The following is a 19,154-nucleotide window of genomic DNA, read 5'->3' on the forward strand; positions in this document are numbered from 1 at the left end:
ACTAGAAGTCATTTCATTGAAATATTAAATACAAGAAAATCCTTATAAGGAGGTGGGAGAAGAAAGGTGGTGCAAAAAAAAAATGCAGTTCAGGAGCATTACAGGTGTTGATTTATTCCAGGTATGGATAAATGAGAACCTCCTTTAGGAAAGATGTTATCCAACCTCACCGGTGCACATTCTCACCCCTCTGGAAACACACAGTAATCACATTCTTTCATCACTGTCAGAGGAAGAGGTAACTCCAAATCACATTGCATTTGCCATATCACATGAACTTTGGCTTTAGCTGCACACCATTGAGTATAAAATGCTGAACACATCACAAAACAGTTTATGGCAAAAATTTGTGCATCTGTATCTCTTACAAAGCATAAAATTCTGTACTCCACATATGTTTACTCACAAGTTATTATGATTGTGATGATATGATCACAATTAGAGACAACACAACTCAATTATTTGCACTTTTTCTCTAATAGCTCTAGTTTAAAATAATATTGAAAAATAATTCATTGCAAACTCAGGTATTTCAGCTGTAAATTAGGATATTTAGTTTTTTTCCTTTGTTGAGATCTCACCAAAGTAAAGACACTAGCATTACAGAGCATGCAAATTGCTGAGGCTACAGGAAATTCTTTTACACTCCTTTTTCTTTTGTGTTTTTCCAGTTTAGAAGCAGGAACAACATCCTTGTTATTTTATATGCAGACCACTTCAAACACTTCCAAAGTTTTCCTCCCCTATTAGTCCCACACTAGCTGGTGTGAATTTTCAAGCTCTCTGTGTGGCCGTCACTGAAACCACTTTAAACTCAGCCTCAGACTCAGCCTCATTGAATCATGAAGTCACAGCTTTAAAGACTCATTCATGAACCATTAAATAGCAAATGACACAAGCACTTCAATGCTGACATGACAGAAATTTGTCCATTTGATTAAAAGAAGATCCTTGCTGCCTGTGACCTAAATAACCATTCACAGACCCTGATTTCAAACACTGAAGGAAAGTCACACTGCATCTCCACTAAACAAAAGAATTAAAGATCTTACCCTAAATGGCCATAACTTGGAAATAAATAATGTCTGTCTTTGGCTGCTACAAATTCCCCCCAAAACCTCCAATCTGAATATCAAGTTGAAACGTCCCAGAGACTTCATCTATTACAGCATCAAGACAAGGAAGAGTTCTTCAGTGCTGCCCAACTTTGAATCCAGGATTTAAACATGCTACAATTTGTAACCAGATCATCTCACATTTTTCTTTCCTAAACTGTTATAAGATCCTTGGTGAGGTGATGGCTGATGACAGAGCTTGGTGTGTCAACTGACTGCCCCGAAAGACCTAAAATCAAAAAAATATTATGAGTATTCTTAATTATTTCTACCTCATGTGCATCTGAAAAATATGAGGCTTCTGCACTGTTTTAAGCTCCAAAATTCCTTTATTAAGCTCAACAGAGCAGGCAAGCCTAGGTGTTTGGAAAGCAATATAAAATGCATTTTACATACATGAATTAAAAATGTGATAAACAAGTTTCCCTTTAAAGTATCATGGAAGGCTATCTTTATCAGTCCCTGTGATCATTATGTGAGCAATGACTGCATGGTTCATCTTCTCAAGACTGAGCTGATACTTTTAGTGATGTACCAAATCATATGGCTTTAAAAAAAATTGCCAGTGTAATCCTTCAGAAGTCTAGAAGTTTTAGATTTGCAATTTAGTGTGACCTCTGTCAAAGTTCATAAGGTCTCCATCTGTGTGTGAATAACTACTAGGCTACAGAAATATGGACCCCTAGAGCAGCTTGCTCCTGACTACCTGCTGCTTCCAAAACACTGGCTAGACATTAGCCTCACACTCTCACAGGATCAAACAGAGGCTAACAGGCAGTGCTTATTTCATGCAAAGTTAGACACTAAACTGAAGTATATTGTATTTATGTTGCAGTGGTTTTCAGAGATTTTTTCTTTTTCTTGACCAGATTTTGAGACTGCCAGGAAGAAAATCACATTTGTTAGCCTGACAAGCCATGACATTTTCAACAAACAAGCAAAATCCTAAACTACATCAATTTATTTCTCCTCCAGAAAACAAAATTTCACTTCAGCATCACGATTTTTACATTGTTAAGGCTGATGCAGAACTGCAGTTACAGTTATACTCTTCTCTAAGTCAAAATATAATCAAATATAATAATCGCTGTTCTTTGTACCTCTATTTTTTCATTTTACGTGGCCATGGTTTTCGTACAATATTACATCAGTGGAAGCTCAATTTAAGATATGCTTCTTGGGTTTCAATTTTTACACACTATTTTCCAGAACATATTTGTAAAAGAAAGCAGACTAGCATTTGAATTATGGACAGCTAATGAATTTTTTAAAAACTACATATTCAAATGTTTTATATAGAATATATATTGCTGAGGTTCCATTTATTTTCCAGTTAAACTGTCATTATTGCCTGATGAATACAGGAACACACTAAATAATCACACTGTTCACCACAGCTTATTAGCAACCCTCTGTCTGAAGAAGCCCTTGTTAAAAAAAAATTAAATTATCATCAGAAGAAATTGCTCCCCAAACTGCCTGTCTCTGTCTTGCCTCCTTCCCTTCTTCATTCTCTGCTTTAAAAACTCTGCTAAGGATGCCAGACTTTTTATTAACATACATACTATACTCTAACTCCTAACCCGTCCTCACAAGAAAACCCAAAGACAACAACAAAACACATTTTATAAAAAACAATTTTGTAACAGGTTTATGAAAAGGCTATCACACCACATTTTTATTCACTAAAAATCAGAACTTGGAATGCCAAGGCATAAAATCATAGACAATGTTTTCACTATAAATATTTACTGACACTAAACATATTCAGTGTTGATTAGCCTTTTTACAGTATTAAGCTTCTGTCATCTTGATGCCTGCAAACACAAATCTGCATTTATCCATGTAAACTTAATTGGAGTCCTACATGCCCCTCTGTAGATAAGCAGCTGAATAGACTTAACTTGCTGATAATTTCAAATGGCACTAAAAGAACTTTATCTGCACACTTAGTGACTGCAAAACCAACATGTGAAGTACAGAACTAGTGTTTTCTCTTTTTAACAAGCCAGTAAAGCTAAACTATCACACAACAATTTAAATGCCAAATAAGAATAAACGTGATGAAGCTTAGGAGGTATCTCAGTTATTTCTCTAAGCAAAATATAAAAAATATTAACTAAGCTCTGCACTGAGAATTATGAAACACTGATTATGCTACTCTTCATTTAAAACAAGAACATTATCAGATTTGCACAGACAATGAAAACACCACTTCCAACACATGAACTTCTCAAGTCTGTGATTACTACCCAGCAAGCCTCCATGTTTGTAATTCTAAAAGTTTTCATAATATTCCCTAAAACCCTCGGCATTCAACCGTTTAACTCTTTCAAAGCTTGTGTTTTGCTACAACTCACTTCAGAAATGGCTATCTGCATACAAAATCCCATCCCAAAAGCAAGAAAAAAGGGAGTTTTTAGCTTTTAATTTTAATACACAAGCATCCACGTAAAATTCTCATATGGGATCAGTACACCACTGACCCTCAGAAGTGAACATGCATTCCAATTAAAAAAACTAGTCTTTCAGATATAAAAGCCTGGAGCTCACTAACTCACACACCAGGATAAAGGAGGAAAGAAAAGGAGGTAAAAGGAGATAATATATGTTAATATCATACTGTAAAACTGTAAGTCCAAACTCAAACTAAATTTTGTAACTGCATACGGTTCTGAACTTCTTAGTAAGAGTAAGAGGACCGTTATCTATGGTGTCAGCAAACACATATGAATGCTTGAATCAGTAGAGTAATGAGAAGAAGCTAAGCAGGTTTTGTCAAGAAAAGTGAAAGAAAATAAATGAACATTCTACCATCATCCTCTCCTCAGATATCCTTTTACTCTAAAGATGGGGAATACAACACTAGGACAACTTCATATCTAGGGAAATAACAGCACTTGTTTTTTCAATGCCTTATCAACTGGAGACATTATATTTCTTGTTTTTCACTCCCCCAATTCTTTCTCCTTAATAAAAGTGAGAGAAAAAAACATACAAACAAAAAACTTATCTGGCAAAAAAAAAGTACCTTACTTTAATTTCCCCTTCCGCAGCAATAACACTGCCTTCCTCTTTTACATGATCAGCCTGTACCTTCAACTGCCCTTCCCTCTTTTTTCTCCACAGGACACTGGTAATCTGTAACCCTTCCTAAACTACATCCCACAACATTTCACTGAGAAATTGGCATTCCCACTCCCTCCCTTGTGACTGGCTTAAGGAAAGGAGAGAACAGGAGCAGTATCTGAGTTGCAAGCTGATGCTACTAAGCATTCTGAAATGGTCCCTTCTAGTAATTTTGAACTAAGTTTGTTTCCTTCCCTTCTCCATTTCTGGATATTCCACATCAATATACTTGGGAATCTGCAAGGAGTGAGAACACAAATACTGTTGCAGAACTACCCGTCTGTTACCTCCACTATGCCAAAGTTGTATGATCTGTTGAAGCATTTTTTAAAAGCACAACCAAAAAAACAAAAGCTCATTTCATTTAAGGACAGACACTATACACTGTTTTTGCAGGGAAGTAGGCTTCTTGCACACAAAGGCTGTTTTGCTCACAACACCAGTGAAAGCATTTCCAGGGGATCAGGATACAGGAGAGTCTAAAACTTGTATGTATACTGCCATCGAGAAGTATCTTTTAAGTTAAAACTAAACTACTCAGTCATTTATGATATTTAGATCTAAATTAAGGTTTACTGTGAAAAGCTTTGTACTTGAAATTAATTTATTTGAAATATATGATACAACACTAAAATTGAAGTTGGATGTTTTTCCTTGTGCTCTAGGATGATCCTGCTTGAGCAGAGAGGTTGGACCACACGATTCACTGTGATCACTTCCAATCTTACTTATTCTGTGACTCTTGGAAAGCCAAGGCCTTCTCACAACACTAAGTACAGCTCTCCTTTTTCCTCCTAATTAGCGTGTTTATAGATGCAAAAGCGCAAGACAACAGTTTCTGCTGCCACTATTCTGACAGCTCTTCACTCAGAGATTTAACCTCTACACATCTCTTCCCCTCAAACTTTCACCACAGTTATTTAACACTTTTTTCTGCTTACTGTATGCTCCTTCACCTCATGCTGGAAAAGTCCCCCAGTCCCAGCTGGTGGCCTCCTTATTTCCTCCTCATTTCTACTCCTTCTTGCTCTATCTGCTGCTTACTCTTTTCCTCATAGACTTCTTTTTCCACTCTTCTTCCTCCCAAATGTCTAATACATCACTCTCTCGACAGAGAAAGCAGGATCTTAACAGAGAACAGTTGACTTTATACAAAGACTTAAACTTCATGTTATTGATTTACTTTGGAATGCTCAGGGAAGATAAAAAGCAAACAGAGGTCAAAAGAAAGATTACAGGAATCTGCACTCAAGGATATGAGCTATCTGACCAATCAGACCTCTAGTAAATTGATAATGTATTCTACTTTATGCATAAATATAACCATTTCTTTTATTTACATATATAAAAACAACTTTCATACACAAACCTTCCAGAACTTCATCCTAGGATTTATATGTCTTCAAATGAACAGATTATCCAGCACCAGAAATGACAAAAACATATAAACTTAAGAAAAAATGAGAAGGAAAGCACACCAGGTTTACACACACAGGGGATACACTGAAAGACATTATTTTAACACCCTATTTCTGTTGTTCAAATTACCCACACCCCACCCCCCCACAAAACTAAACAAAACAAAAAGTTTCAGAAAAAAGTACCATAGGAGACAGAGATGAACTACTAACAACTGTGCGTGCTCAAAGGAAATAAATCATGCCTCATCCCAATGAGCAACAGTGTCTCTGCTTGAGTGGAATCTTGAACTTTTCACTATTCACAAATTCTCCAGTAACCACTGCACAAAACAAGAAGAATCTCTTCTTGAGACAAATCTGGGTTGGACCCTTAACTTTAATCAACCCTGAACTATACTGCAAGACTCAGATAAAAATGTTACCTAATTAGACCCTTTGTCACTCCAGAGTCTCAGCTGAGATTTTGAATTCAGATCAGTTCTCAGTGGAGGAGTCAGTTCCTGTCAGAATAATTTAGACTGCAAAGAACCTCAAGAGATCATTTAATCTAATCCACAACTCAAAGAAACACTATCCTAGACTTTTATCTGCTCCCATTAACAGCAATGGAGATGCTACACAGGAAGAAAGATGGAGATCACATTCCCATGATCACACTGACTTTATCTTGACTCAATTTGGAGTCAGTCATACTGTAAGCATCTACCAATGAACAGACTGTAGCATTTCCTTTTACACTTTTTGGCTGTTGTCATCAGCCAAACTGCATTTTCAGAGCACAGCATTGTTGCAAACACTCCAGTTTGCTTTATTCAACATTTTTAATGAAGATACTGATATTACAGGCACTATATGATGCAGCCTTGGCTGTTTAAGGTATTACTTCTTCAAATTTTGCTTGTCTGCTTTCTTTGCAAATATTAGACTGTTTTTAAAATTTAATTGTTTTAATTTCCTTCATGATCTCGTCAGGCAGATTTAACTGGAAAGGACAGCTAAACCATGAATTCAAGACCAGGCAGTACCCAGTCCAAGAAAACAAGTCAATACAGACTTGTCTGGGGACTTGTTCCCTGTCAATGGAATGGAGCTAAAAAGGAATGGGGTAACTTGTGAATATCCCAAACACACAGCAGTAGAAACTGAATGTTTTCTCACGCAGCCAATAGACAAGGAGCAGCAGCATAAGTCCTTGCCCTTCACACTGCCAACAAGCCTCAAACCCAGTCTAGATGAGTAACCTCCTGAAGGGTCACTGTGCTACTTCAGTCCTGGATTCTCTGTCGGGACCACCATGAATGACATTGTATGGTGGCATTTGCTCCAAGAAGACATTTGTCTTCTAGGAACTGGATAAAAACCACTGATTTAACGCAGGTCAACAAGCAACCAGCAAAATAGTAGTGACTAGAATTCCTTACCAACTTTTGTCTGCTTTGAACTAGTGACACAGAAGTGATGGGCAAGACTCCATCCTCCATTAGCAGTCCCTAAGCTACATATTAGATGGTCCTTGACCTGTTACCCAGTCACCCTACACCCCACTCCCATCCTATGTGAGTGAACAAGCATCTTTGTTTACAGAAATTGCAAACCTTGGGATTTTAAATCAAAAACTCTCACAGTGCACATCATTACTACAACTGACACTGACTTCAGCTGGTATTACTTATCTAAAATGCTCTTTAACGCTTCTGAGTTACTTCATGGTTTACAGGGATAAATACTGTGTCTCTAAAACACCATGAAAACATAAATGCTGCTTCCCAGGCAATCAGAGGAACAAGGGGGTTGTGTTGAGAAACAGAGATCTGGAGCATACTATTCAGGATGACTGGTAATCTCTAAATAGTTAAGTACAAGCTCACTACCCAAACATAAAACCAAATAACTTCAAAATAGGTAAAAAATTATCCTGTATCTTTTACTACTAACAAAAACTCAAGTTGGAAAAGACTTCATGTGTGGCACTTTACAAAAGATCAAGGTAGTTTAATATTTTGTTACATAGAACCCCAACATTGTGAAGCAAAAATATGCACCATCATTTGGTTGGGGGGAGGAACAGAAAAGGAATTCTGCACATGTCAATGCAGTTTACAACATTACAGCTTGGACAGTTTCTACTAACTACCCTATCAAGAGTCATTCACACTAGGCAAGAGGAGAGATACTTCAATATCCACAAATGTTCCATTTTAAATAAACACTGAGAAGAAACTACCAGCTGTGTTTAACAACACAAAAATCCCAGTGGTTTTCAAATGGAAACTAGAAATGTGTTCTGAAAAATCATCATTCATTTTGAAACCTGCAGTACATTAAATTTTGTGGTTTGCAGTATTTAGAAAAAAATCCCCCTATAGTTCATTAATTACCTCTTTAAATGTTTTTAATAGACTAAAAGCTTTCTCAGATAGCAATACTACAGATATTAGATGTGATGTATGTATGCATACTAATAAAAAGACTAAAAACCTCAAGAATACAAATTATTACTTTTCAGGTGTAAGGTCTCATATCCTTCACAAGTATTTATAATCTGTGGAACTGTTATGAGCTACATATGTGTAAAACACCTAAGCACAAACGATCAGTCTCCATCCCAAATTATAGCAATACAAGACAATGCTCCATACACATTTGCCATATTCTCATTAAATAAAATACTTTTAGCATCACTTGCTATCAATACAACAGAGTGTGAATCCAGAGCCTGTCTCCATTAAAATCAACACCAACAAATCCACCTCACATCAATCTAACTAGAGCAGTATAAATTTCTTTCTCATATAAATTTACTCAGCTGTTTTACAGCAGGAGTTTACACCAGCACATTGTACTGCAATAGTCTAACAGCTCAAGTTGCACCAATATAAATCTATGTTAGAGTTAGCAGTTCATTTACAATGGCTAATCCTACCATGTATCTAGCTACACTGTGGTAGAGGGATGTTCATTTTCCCCTAGACAGATAAATCTTTCAAGTTTGACAGGGCAACTGTACCATTTAGCAGCTCAAATTAAAGCCAAACCAAGTTTTAAAGGAACTTCACAAAAATTTTTACCTCTCTCATCCTGAGTTGTCCTTCCTATTTTTCATGAGGCACAGAGGAAGACCTAAAGATTTCTGCCACACAAAACATTACTTCCCTCACCAAAACTTAAAAAGAGTGAAAGTGGTCAGGGCTGATTTTACTCCTGCTGCCTAGAAAGCCTGGAAGAATGGCTGCATCTCCTATGCAATCAGTGAGCAAAGCTGAAACACATGCTGATCAACAGCCTACATCTGTATCTGCCCAAACCTAAACAATAACCTTAAAAATAAGAGAAATATATATATATATGTATACACAATCAACTACTGCATTGTGACAATATTTAATTGCAATGAATGCATTGAACTCCTAAAAAATGGCAATTACTTTAAATTTCTTGCTGTGCAATGGCCTTTTTTCCCCCCCTACAACATAACAAATCAATTACATGCTACCATTCGGTGAGAACTATCAGTTTTAAGAAATTTCTTTAAATATTTATTTTACAATATTCAAGCAGAAAATGAAGAAAAATAAATCTCTTTAGAGTTGATGTATCTTCTCAGCTTAATTAACACAAGCTTTTCCTGTTTCAATTTGCACTTAAGAAGTGGGAACTTTGCTCAATTTGCTAATTACTACATTTTCAAGCTGTTTTCTTGAAATAGATGACAGCCTATCACACTAGGAATCCAAATTCCTCTAGTTACCTCGAATTACGTAGTTGTCCAAAGCCTCTTCCATTCTTTTTAGTGCTTCAGCTCTATTAGAGCCATAGGTAATCAGCTAAAAAAAAAAAAAAAGTATTTACATTTCCTAGAAATTAGACGTTTGTCTCTAGAATTTGAATTGCATTTAAAAATTAAATAGCTTTGCAGAACTTCTGTAGTCATAAAACCATTTCTTGACTATTACTGTATTTGTGCTACAAAGGCTCCCTGAAACATCTATAAAAAGCTAAGATCTCTTAACCCATTCAATGAAAGAAGGCCAATCACTTTTCCTTCATAAAACTTAAAGCATCTAAACAAGCTCTCAGAAATCCAGACAAGAGGTTCAATATCCAAGCTGACTCACCAGATTCCTAATGCCCAACATACTCCTAAGATATCATTTTTTGAGGACTGAACTCTATAATTTTTTCATTTTACCAATATATTCCTGATGATTAAAAACTAATACTAACAGACACTATCAAGCATTTCTCTCAATGTTTCTTTTTGGAAGCCAGAATTATTGACGTTTACATCCAGGCTAGACTATATTAAAAAAACAGATTGGCAGTATCAAAATCAGACAATAAAGGCTAGTGTTTAAATTAGAATCTTCTTATTAATTAGAAACTGCAAGACAAATAATTACAATGTCAAAAGGTAAAAATTTTATTTAGAAGTGACACTAGATTTCCTCTACTCCACATCTTCCTTCACCTCTTTTGTATTCCCTTGAGCCTGGCACTTTTATATTCCCTATGCCTGGCACCTTTAAAATATTGATTTACCAATCCTTTACTATTCTATCTCTCATTTAAAAGATCTATGTATAAAATCAGCACTTCATACCTTTAGAACACTGAGAAATAATAATCAACTCACTTTTGAGATCATGGGATCATAATAAATGCTAATGTCACTTCCTTGTTGTATACCACTGTCAACACGTACCTTCAAAAATAAGAAGTAAAAATAATTATATATTACTGGAAAAAAAAAATTTCAACATGAGGATCAAACGTACTCATCAGCCTTAAACCATAACCCCCACAAAGCTTATCACATACATTTTTCCCCCTGGAAAGACTAGAATAATTGTTTGTTTTCAGAGAATCTGGGAGGAGGGAAAGACTTTCTTCACCAGCAAAAACACTTGCAAATTAGTCTTTCCTTCAGGACGAACTTGACTGTAATCTTGAGTTCATGGTCAAAATTCTCTTTTGTTCTCTAGAACTCACCATAAACACAGTAAATCTGATCTAAGAATTTCAGCTGTGTTACACTCGCTTCAACTCTAAACACATTCAATTCTAATTTAATCCCTGTAATAAAAGACAGTTGTAATTATTTTTCTGTCTGACACCTGGCATGAGGGATGACCCTTATAATCACACCCTTTCTGCATCTATACGTAATCACATCCCTCATGTTCTGCTACAACCCTTCCAATGGCTTCAGTAGGAACAGAAGTAGGGAGGATTCAGCAGGAACTTTGGAGCTCTGCTTATCAGCTCCATAGGAATACTGAGCCTATGGTTTTCATGTCTGTAACACTCTCCTTCTCTGTCTCACCCTCTCAACTGTTAAACTTTTTTTTTTCCTGTTGTTGCTCTCCCCCCGAGGCTTTAATGTTTACACAGCTTTTTCCATGGCTTTGCTTTGTAAGGACACAGCCCCAATTAAAGCTCTGATTCTGCAATAGTCATGGAAAAAAATAACACGAGTTCAAAAATTTCTTTTGAAGAGGCTGATTGCTGTTAACCAGCCAACAAGTTAGTTTGTATATTGCTGATTCTTGTTTTCATCTCTCAGTTTGATTTCGTCACTGTAACAATGAGGTTAGCCATGTAAAACTTTTCAAATGAGCAATTTCTGGGGAATAAATATTTATTAAATTGCTGGTTTTGAGTGCTGGAATCCGAAATATTTTTTTAAAAACTAATCAAAATAACTCAAGTGATAAATGCATTCTGGGGATCATAAGGATGGAGGGCTCTAATCAAAGCTGTTGACACAGCAGGGCTCTGATATACTCCATTGTAAAGGGGGTGGGAAAGAGGGTCCTGGAATCTCACTTAAATCTTCACCTGTGGTAAAGAACCTTTGTAATAAACAGCAGTTCATCTGTCTGCAGCAAGGCAGAAAAAGGTCAATGCAACGGCTGTTAGGCCTTTAATATTTTAATTTAGGCAATTATCAAGGGACCACATGTAGAACCTCTTGTCTAGAGAATCCACATGAGGGCATGATGATGACTTTATTATCCAAATGACATAAAAAGATACCCTAGCAGGTGTATTCACTTTCTTCAGTAAGAAACAGTGTCTAACTTAGGACATGATATTTATTTTAAGAAATTCTCTTATTCACATATTTATATTCATATATTTATATTTACATATTATTGTTTCTGTACTTATTCACATGTAAAGGCAGTATTGCTTCTGTACCACTTTAATAGTATCTTAACTGAATGTGTTTTATCTGTGCTTAACTGGGCTCCCCACTACTCAGATCAGGTACATTAACATTAGCTACTGATGAGAATGTAGTTCAGACATGTCATGATTACAGAAAAAACATGCAGTGTATTTCTCAGCTTCCTTTCTTCCAGATGCTAAACCATCCTTTCTCACAGAACGGCTGCCTATGTGTAAAGTCAATGCACATGTTCTCACGTTTAAATCAGAAAGAATTAATTTACCTACTCAATTCCAGATAAATCCCCTGCCCATGATATTTTTTTTGTAATACTCAATAAATACATAAGACAAGGTATGACGTACATACTCCACAGATACTTGAATTCTACTGTGACTTTTGTCTCTGAAGTAGCACCTATAAAGTGATTGCACACAAGCATTCAGGGGTGCTTTACATATGCATAGGTAAGTATTGACACATGTATGTCATCTTTTGGCAAAGAAAAAACATACGAAAGGTGCATAATTCGGACCCACATAAGCACGTTAGTCAGGCCCTAAAGTTAACAAAGACTTCTGAGGCTGCCAACTATATGTTCTGCCTGGCTCTATGTTTCTGTTCATATATAACATGTACATGACCACTATAAAATTCACATTTTTTCCTAACTACAGTATCTTGAAAAGGCTATAGTTAATATAAAGGACTTGAACTACTGCATAACTTCCTTTAAAAAAAAAAATCTGAAGTCCTCTATGGAAGTTAATTTTCACAAAATAAACTCAAGATAACTGAAAAAAATGACAGCAAAAAGAAATACATTTATACTATCTTCAATTCTCCCTGTGGTGCTTACATTTTCAGAGCCTCATAACAGTAGGTGATTTTATAAACTATATGGTGTGACAGAACTTAATGAATATTGGATGAACAAGAAACCCTAATTCAACAGATACTCACTACAATGTACTGAACTTGATAAATAATAGCAATATTTATTAGAACTGCAGCATTTACTTCTGTTTAATATATTCCCTTTCTTTTACCCAGTATTTAAGATATTTAGGAAAAGCTAGGGTCAGAGGTCCTGCTGTAGCCTAGAGCTCATTCATATTACAGCCCTGACACTTTATTGCTGTTGTACTATCCTTGTGTGTTATTGCATTAGGATAACAGCAAAAGGAATGAAAAATGTTTAAGGCGGGGGGAGGGGTGAAGCACAATCTGTGTCTCAGTCCTGCAATGAACTCTTAATGCATCAAATTCCACTTAGGAACACAAACAGATTCTAGTATTTCTCAATTCTTTGCTATATCTGAGTCTAAGAATTTTCTTTTCCTGGTAAGAAGTCATTAAAATACCAGACTGGTGCTCATACTGACAGAAAGCAATGCTGGAGTTCTCCAGATACGGCAGAGTATGTTGTGTAGGAGCCACCAAACATCAAAGCTCACTATCACACATCAGGGGCTGGTTTGTAGCCACCTGTCTTAAGCTTCATTATCAAAGGTGAAAAAAGTATGGTACTTATGAGCACCATGTTAAAAGGAAATTACAAACTACCTGACACAAAAATAGCCATCATATTTCCTCCCTATGGCTAAGCAAAAGCTCTCACACAGCCATGCTCACCAGCTCCACCAGCATAAGCAGCTGACACACAGGCATGGTAGGCAAAAAGAGCTAACTTGAGACACAGAAGAAATGAACTGCAAATACACATAATGAACTGGTAATACACATAAGCTGAACTTGCTGTGACACACTACAAGTCTCTGCTAATTTTTCTCAAGCCAAATTGTTGACAATTCTAAAACCTAAAATGCAGAAAACAAACACCATGGCACAATGGGCCTGCAACGCTGTACCTTTTTAGCCGTATTAATTTTGTTCTTAGCAGCATGACATTCTCAGGAGAGAAATCAGTTTCAGGGTAGAAGAAATGCATGTATTAAGACACCAAATCATGAGTGTCTACATAAAAATACTTTTTCTATTTTTTAATATGACAGTGGAAGTAAACAGGAAGAGAAAGCCTAGAGACTCCATATGAGCTCCTCAAACCATTGCTCTGAAGCCTCCAGTGTAATTAAAATCTCTTTCTTTGGTACCACGATGGACTAGGTGAAGCAATCAGGCATCTCCCACCCTTCATTTTCAATTCACCTCTCCCCCTAAGCACAACTCCCAGCCCACCCCGTCTACCTGACAAGTGACAGCCCAATCTGATTAAATGCTTGCTAGGGAGGGGACTCATGGGCCTCCATGACAGGCCAAAAGTGATCACCATGGAGATACATAATTACAGCTGTCAACGCATCTACTGTCCTGCTGGCATCAATTTGATTGCTCCCAGCAATAATGATAGACAAAGCTTAGTGTGCACTCTCCTACACCCAATCACTTTATCTATTCCGTGGTCCATTTAGCTGACATGCAACATTCACACAAGCAAATAACAGCAGTAAGCAGAACATTTAAGGCATTTTAATTGTTTTTTCTTTGTATGGATGGCTCACAAGCGCAAATGTTATTACATAAAACTCCTGCTGCAGCATTAATTGAAGAAAGATTTGGTGGGACAAAGACTGTAGGGGGTATAGTTTGTCCATTATCACTTGTACTTTCAACAGGTCTCACGTTTGGAAAATTGCAAATTGCAAAAACTTGCAAGGGCAAAATGTTTGACATCGTGTTAGCTATTACAACATGGTGAAAACTTCTAACAACCATAGAGTATTCATTATAAATTCTTATTAAATACACTCTTTGTTTCATTAAAAAGAAGTTTAGATACATCCAGTGATACCTTTTTTCCTCATCTCCTCTTTAAGAGCACATAATGCCTTTTAGATCTTCACAATTTTTTTCTGCTTTCAGGCTTTGAACACAGCATGAAGCCTTAAAGACCAGAAAGGGTCAGGTCCCTTTGGAAAGTACACGGGCAAAAACAATTTTAAAAGAGAAATAAATCATATATCCAATAACAACTTCACATTTAAGATCCCGCCTGTAATTTCTCAGTATTTTCCGTGCAAGCAATCAGACTGAATAATTGTATTCACAGATGGTACAGTCTCATCATTGCACTGACACAGTGTCATTCATGTATATGTGCACTTATAATTTAAGACTGCCTTGATTTTAAAGAAAGGCAGTGTATTTGCTCTTTACACCCAGCAGAAAACAGTGTTTGTTAAAACACCTATTCTGTATAGTTAGGCTGTATCCTGAAACACGTAACAGCCACTGAAAGAAACTCCTCTTTAAAGTCTACAAAGCTAAACAAAAAGTACTGGTAGTTTTTCACCACTGTCCCCGGTTCTTTACGATTTAAGAGCTGACTCAACAGTTCACTGTCATTTCTAATGACCACAAGTATATTTACTAAAGCTCTGTCTGAAAAGCTTAAGCTGAAAGTTATAAAACAAACTATTTCAACATGTATTGGTTTCCTGTTATACCCAATCTGAACATTTTTAACCCAATTTGGAACTGTTCACTTTTAAGCATTTTTTCAGGTTGCACAAATTAGTACTGCCATGTCCTGTCCCCACTCTGGCAAAAAGCTGGAAAAAAGGCTTGGTTTACAAAGGTGCTGAGTATTTATAGTCTTTATATAAGAGACACTCGGCACCTACAAAAATCAGAACAGAGTTACTTACACTTGGCACATGCAGTGGTTCCTGATACTGAGACAGTTTACCAATGGATGGCAGGCCAAAAGATTTGTAGGGGTCCTGGAAAAAAATTCAATGTGAGAAAGCATTAAGCTTTTACAGATGTGGAGCAGATAATCTTTGAAAGCTTCAAGTATAATAGAAACTGCTACTGGAATGACTGTTTTCTTGCCCAGAATTGCGTCAAAGAACATTTCTTCATCCATCTGCTCCCACAACTCCAAGTAAAGAATGGAAGTACATAAAATCTCTTGCACCAGTTACAAAAAAGGAAATAAGTATTCTAACCCAGTATTCTATACCCAGTTACAATGTACCAAAATAAAATATACAAAGATGACATTTTCATTAGCTACACTTGGAAGGATGGGAAAGCATTCAGGAGGCCAGGCTTGAAAAGAAAGTATAAGGAAAAATTTTCGGAGATAAAAAGGGCAGCTAGAATTTCAATTATCTTAAGAAGTCAAAGTGATCTTTATGCCACTGGAAACCTCCTACATTATTGTACATAATGCAACACCAATAAAAACCTAATAGAAAAACAAATAAATATATGGCCTACAGAATAATCTAATTCATGGCAAAGTAGTTGGATTCATTACTTATAAATGTGAAAAGATTTAAGGTGAACAAATTAAAAAGCCCAAGCATCAGTTACTCCAGGGTACAGCCTATTAAAACTCAAAATAGCTTCCATGCCGGTCACAGGGCAAATATTTATTCTTTATCAAAATAGTCTGTACAACTTGGAATCAGTAGAGCAATTTGGAGGTCATGTGCATGTCACAAAGGGGAAAAAAAACCAACATCAAATAAGATGGTCTAGGTAAAAAAATTCCCAACAGTTAAGAAAGGGGAAAAAATGTTTCAAGGTGCTCATTTAATTTTGAAATGCAGAGCTACCTAAAATGTTTCTGAAACTAAGGGAAGGAAGATAATATTATTTTCCAGTCCCTATCCCTGAAAAATGTTCAAGGCCAGACTGGATGGGGCTCTGAGCAACCTGGTCTAGTGCAAGGTGTCCCTGGCCATGGGAGGGAGGTTGGGACTAGATGATCCTCAAGGTCCCCTCCAACACAAACCACTCTGATTCAATGACTTTTTTTTTTACTTAAAATATTTTCATGTATCAAAAGTGACAACAAAAAGACATTACCTCAAAATGTCTTGAAGGTGCTTGAAAATGTGGCTTAAATATTCATAAGCTTCTTTAAGGTGGTTATCAGGTAAGGTCTCACTGAGGTGAGATTGAGACTCGTACCGTAATTATAGTTATCATTTTGGAATGTGCTTTGAAAGTTTATCCTATAAACTGTAGTTTCAGAAGATGTGTAGCCTGGTTTTTCAACAACCTTTTTGAAAGTTTTATTAAAACAACAAAAATTCTCTAAGACATTGAATTTCAAATGTGTTTTTAAGTCAACAAGTTTCAACTACACATTTCAGAAACCTGGAAAGAGTAGTTAATTCTGGTAAATAAGTCCAGCATCATTAAATGTGAACTGAACATGCAGGCTTATTTCTAATGATATTTGCTTACCTCTTCCTTTTACCATTTTTACTTTCAATTTTCAGGAAAAAGCTATGTCGAAACACACCATATTTTTAATTAAAAAATAAGAACTCTTCAATTGTACAAAACCCCATTAACCATTCGTGTTACATGCTCTAAATCATGACTTTCATATGATATTCCTTGATTTCACCTTGGCATCTATCCACACCTGCGTATTATTACGCCACAATTCAACCACCTACCCCCTCCTCCCCATTACCACTCATTTACCTCAGCATAAACTCGACATTCAACCGCCCAGCCGTTGATGGGAATATCAGCCTGTTTGTGCCTGAGAGGGTAACCCTTAGCAACACGGATCATTTCTTGGACTAAGTCCAGGCCAGTAATGCATTCTGTGACGGGATGTTCAACCTGCAAGGTCAAGAACTGTCAGTCAGTAGGTAACAAAAAGCAACCAAAATAAAAAAAAAAAAAATCACCTCTCTGTAAACAGAGATAAACAAGAAATTCAAGAAATTCAACCAGTCAAAGAACAAAGAAAGAACATGTTTCTCTTCTGGCCTTTTTCCACAAAAAAAAATCTATATAAACTCCAGCAACTGCTGTCCCTTGCATGGAAAACAAAAAAACAAAAAAACAAAAACAAAAAACAAAAAAAAAAATCAGCAGATTACTATAACTCAGAGCAGCATACAAAAGGAAAACTAGAGAGGTGACCTGGGAGGATTCGGGAATTTGTAGGGGTTTATTGTTTGGTTGGTGTTTTTTTTCACTTACTTTACAAATTCAATGCACCTGGTGACAATGAGTTAATTTTTCTTTGTTTGGAAGCTTTTCCCATTCAATTTTGTTTTGAAGACACTCATACTGTAGCCAGAACTACATTTTAACTGAAAATCTCAAAGTAGCTGATAATCAACCCATTCTGCTACACTTAACATGGCACATACAGGAGCCGCTACCAATTTTCCACAGAACCGGTGTAGCCTGTATCTCACCCATTCACCTTCTTTCACTAACCTGTCCTGACAAGCAACCAGATTAGCGTAATCTTGCATCAGCGCAGTGTAGCAGAAATGAGCAGATGGATCCTTCAATTCCCCTCCCCTCCCCACCTCTCCTCTCCAGACTTATCTGTTTAGTGCTTAGCATGCACAATAGCTGGGCTGGACCAGCAGAGTGGCTCTGCGCGCTCAGCAAATTGCCACTAACGGCTTTGGAAGACGCTGCCCTGGGAATTGCCGTCGCTCACGCTCACGCGGGATGTGCGTACAAGCAAGCACACATGGGCGTGCGTAACACGTGCACACACACCTCTGCCTTCAAATGGGCAGAGAAACGAGCATGTTGATTAACTTTATAAAGCATTTAACTAGGCATAGGGCAGTAAAAAGCAACCAAGGTGGTTCCTCTGATCGTCACCACATCAATCAAGTAAAAGGTAAGCATGCTAAAAGTACATTTTTTGCACAGGAATAGCTATACCACCTTCCAATACAGAAATTATGACAGAACTGCTATTTTTGCTATAAAATGTTTGTGCTCCAAGGGGCAAAATATCTTAAGAAAATGCAATTTGCAAGTATTTTATCGTGAGATGTCATACTGCGTACCTTTTCTGACACAGGAAAAGGTCACTGACCAAACCACTTGTCTTTCTTCCTTCAAGTATACAGTATTAAGGAAAACATTCAGTCACTATAACAACACTGTAGCTTAAGCAGAACAAGTAGATGCTTTGGTCTTCAAGAAAAAAAGCTTTGTAAAAATAAACAGATGGCATCCATAATTAGCCCTGTGTGTGCTGTGAGTTTGTTTAGAGTTTCAACAACATTTTAAGACGTTTTGACATAATTTTAATGACAAATCATCACCGAAACAAGCACCTATTCTTTGAAGGACAAAAGTGACATTGAAATGGGAACCTGATTATACGGTTTAAGGATGTACCTTTGGGATTCAATCTTGATTCTACCTAACACGATACTCTCCAGCATGTCAAGTTTAATAACACCATTTTGAGAATCTATGAAACATCTCATCTATCCTGCAGTGTTAAATTGAGGCAATTCCATTTCTATTAAGACTTAAAGTTTCGATTAAAACTCCTAAGTT

General features: G+C 36.6%; 1 protein-coding gene across 2 annotated transcripts in view; it reads right to left on the reverse strand.

The window, feature by feature from the left end:
* The window catches only part of PCCA (propionyl-CoA carboxylase subunit alpha), a 274,540-nt gene that overhangs the window by 140,474 nt on the left and 114,912 nt on the right, over window positions 1-19,154 (reverse strand). For both annotated transcript variants that reach the window (XM_088051153.1, XM_005516806.3), the window contains 4 exons: window positions 17,307-17,450; window positions 15,506-15,580; window positions 10,299-10,367; window positions 9,414-9,489 (listed from right to left, as the gene is read on the reverse strand). In XM_088051153.1, coding sequence (XP_087907279.1) covers window positions 9,414-9,489; window positions 10,299-10,367; window positions 15,506-15,580; window positions 17,307-17,450 — 364 coding nt within the window. The remainder of the gene's footprint in view (window positions 1-9,413; window positions 9,490-10,298; window positions 10,368-15,505; window positions 15,581-17,306; window positions 17,451-19,154) is intronic.

The sequence above is a fragment of the Pseudopodoces humilis genome, chromosome 2, assembly GCF_049639895.1.
Source record: "Pseudopodoces humilis isolate 2021_Gansu_Grassland_sample_001 chromosome 2, ASM4963989v1, whole genome shotgun sequence".
NCBI lineage: Eukaryota > Metazoa > Chordata > Aves > Passeriformes > Paridae > Pseudopodoces > Pseudopodoces humilis.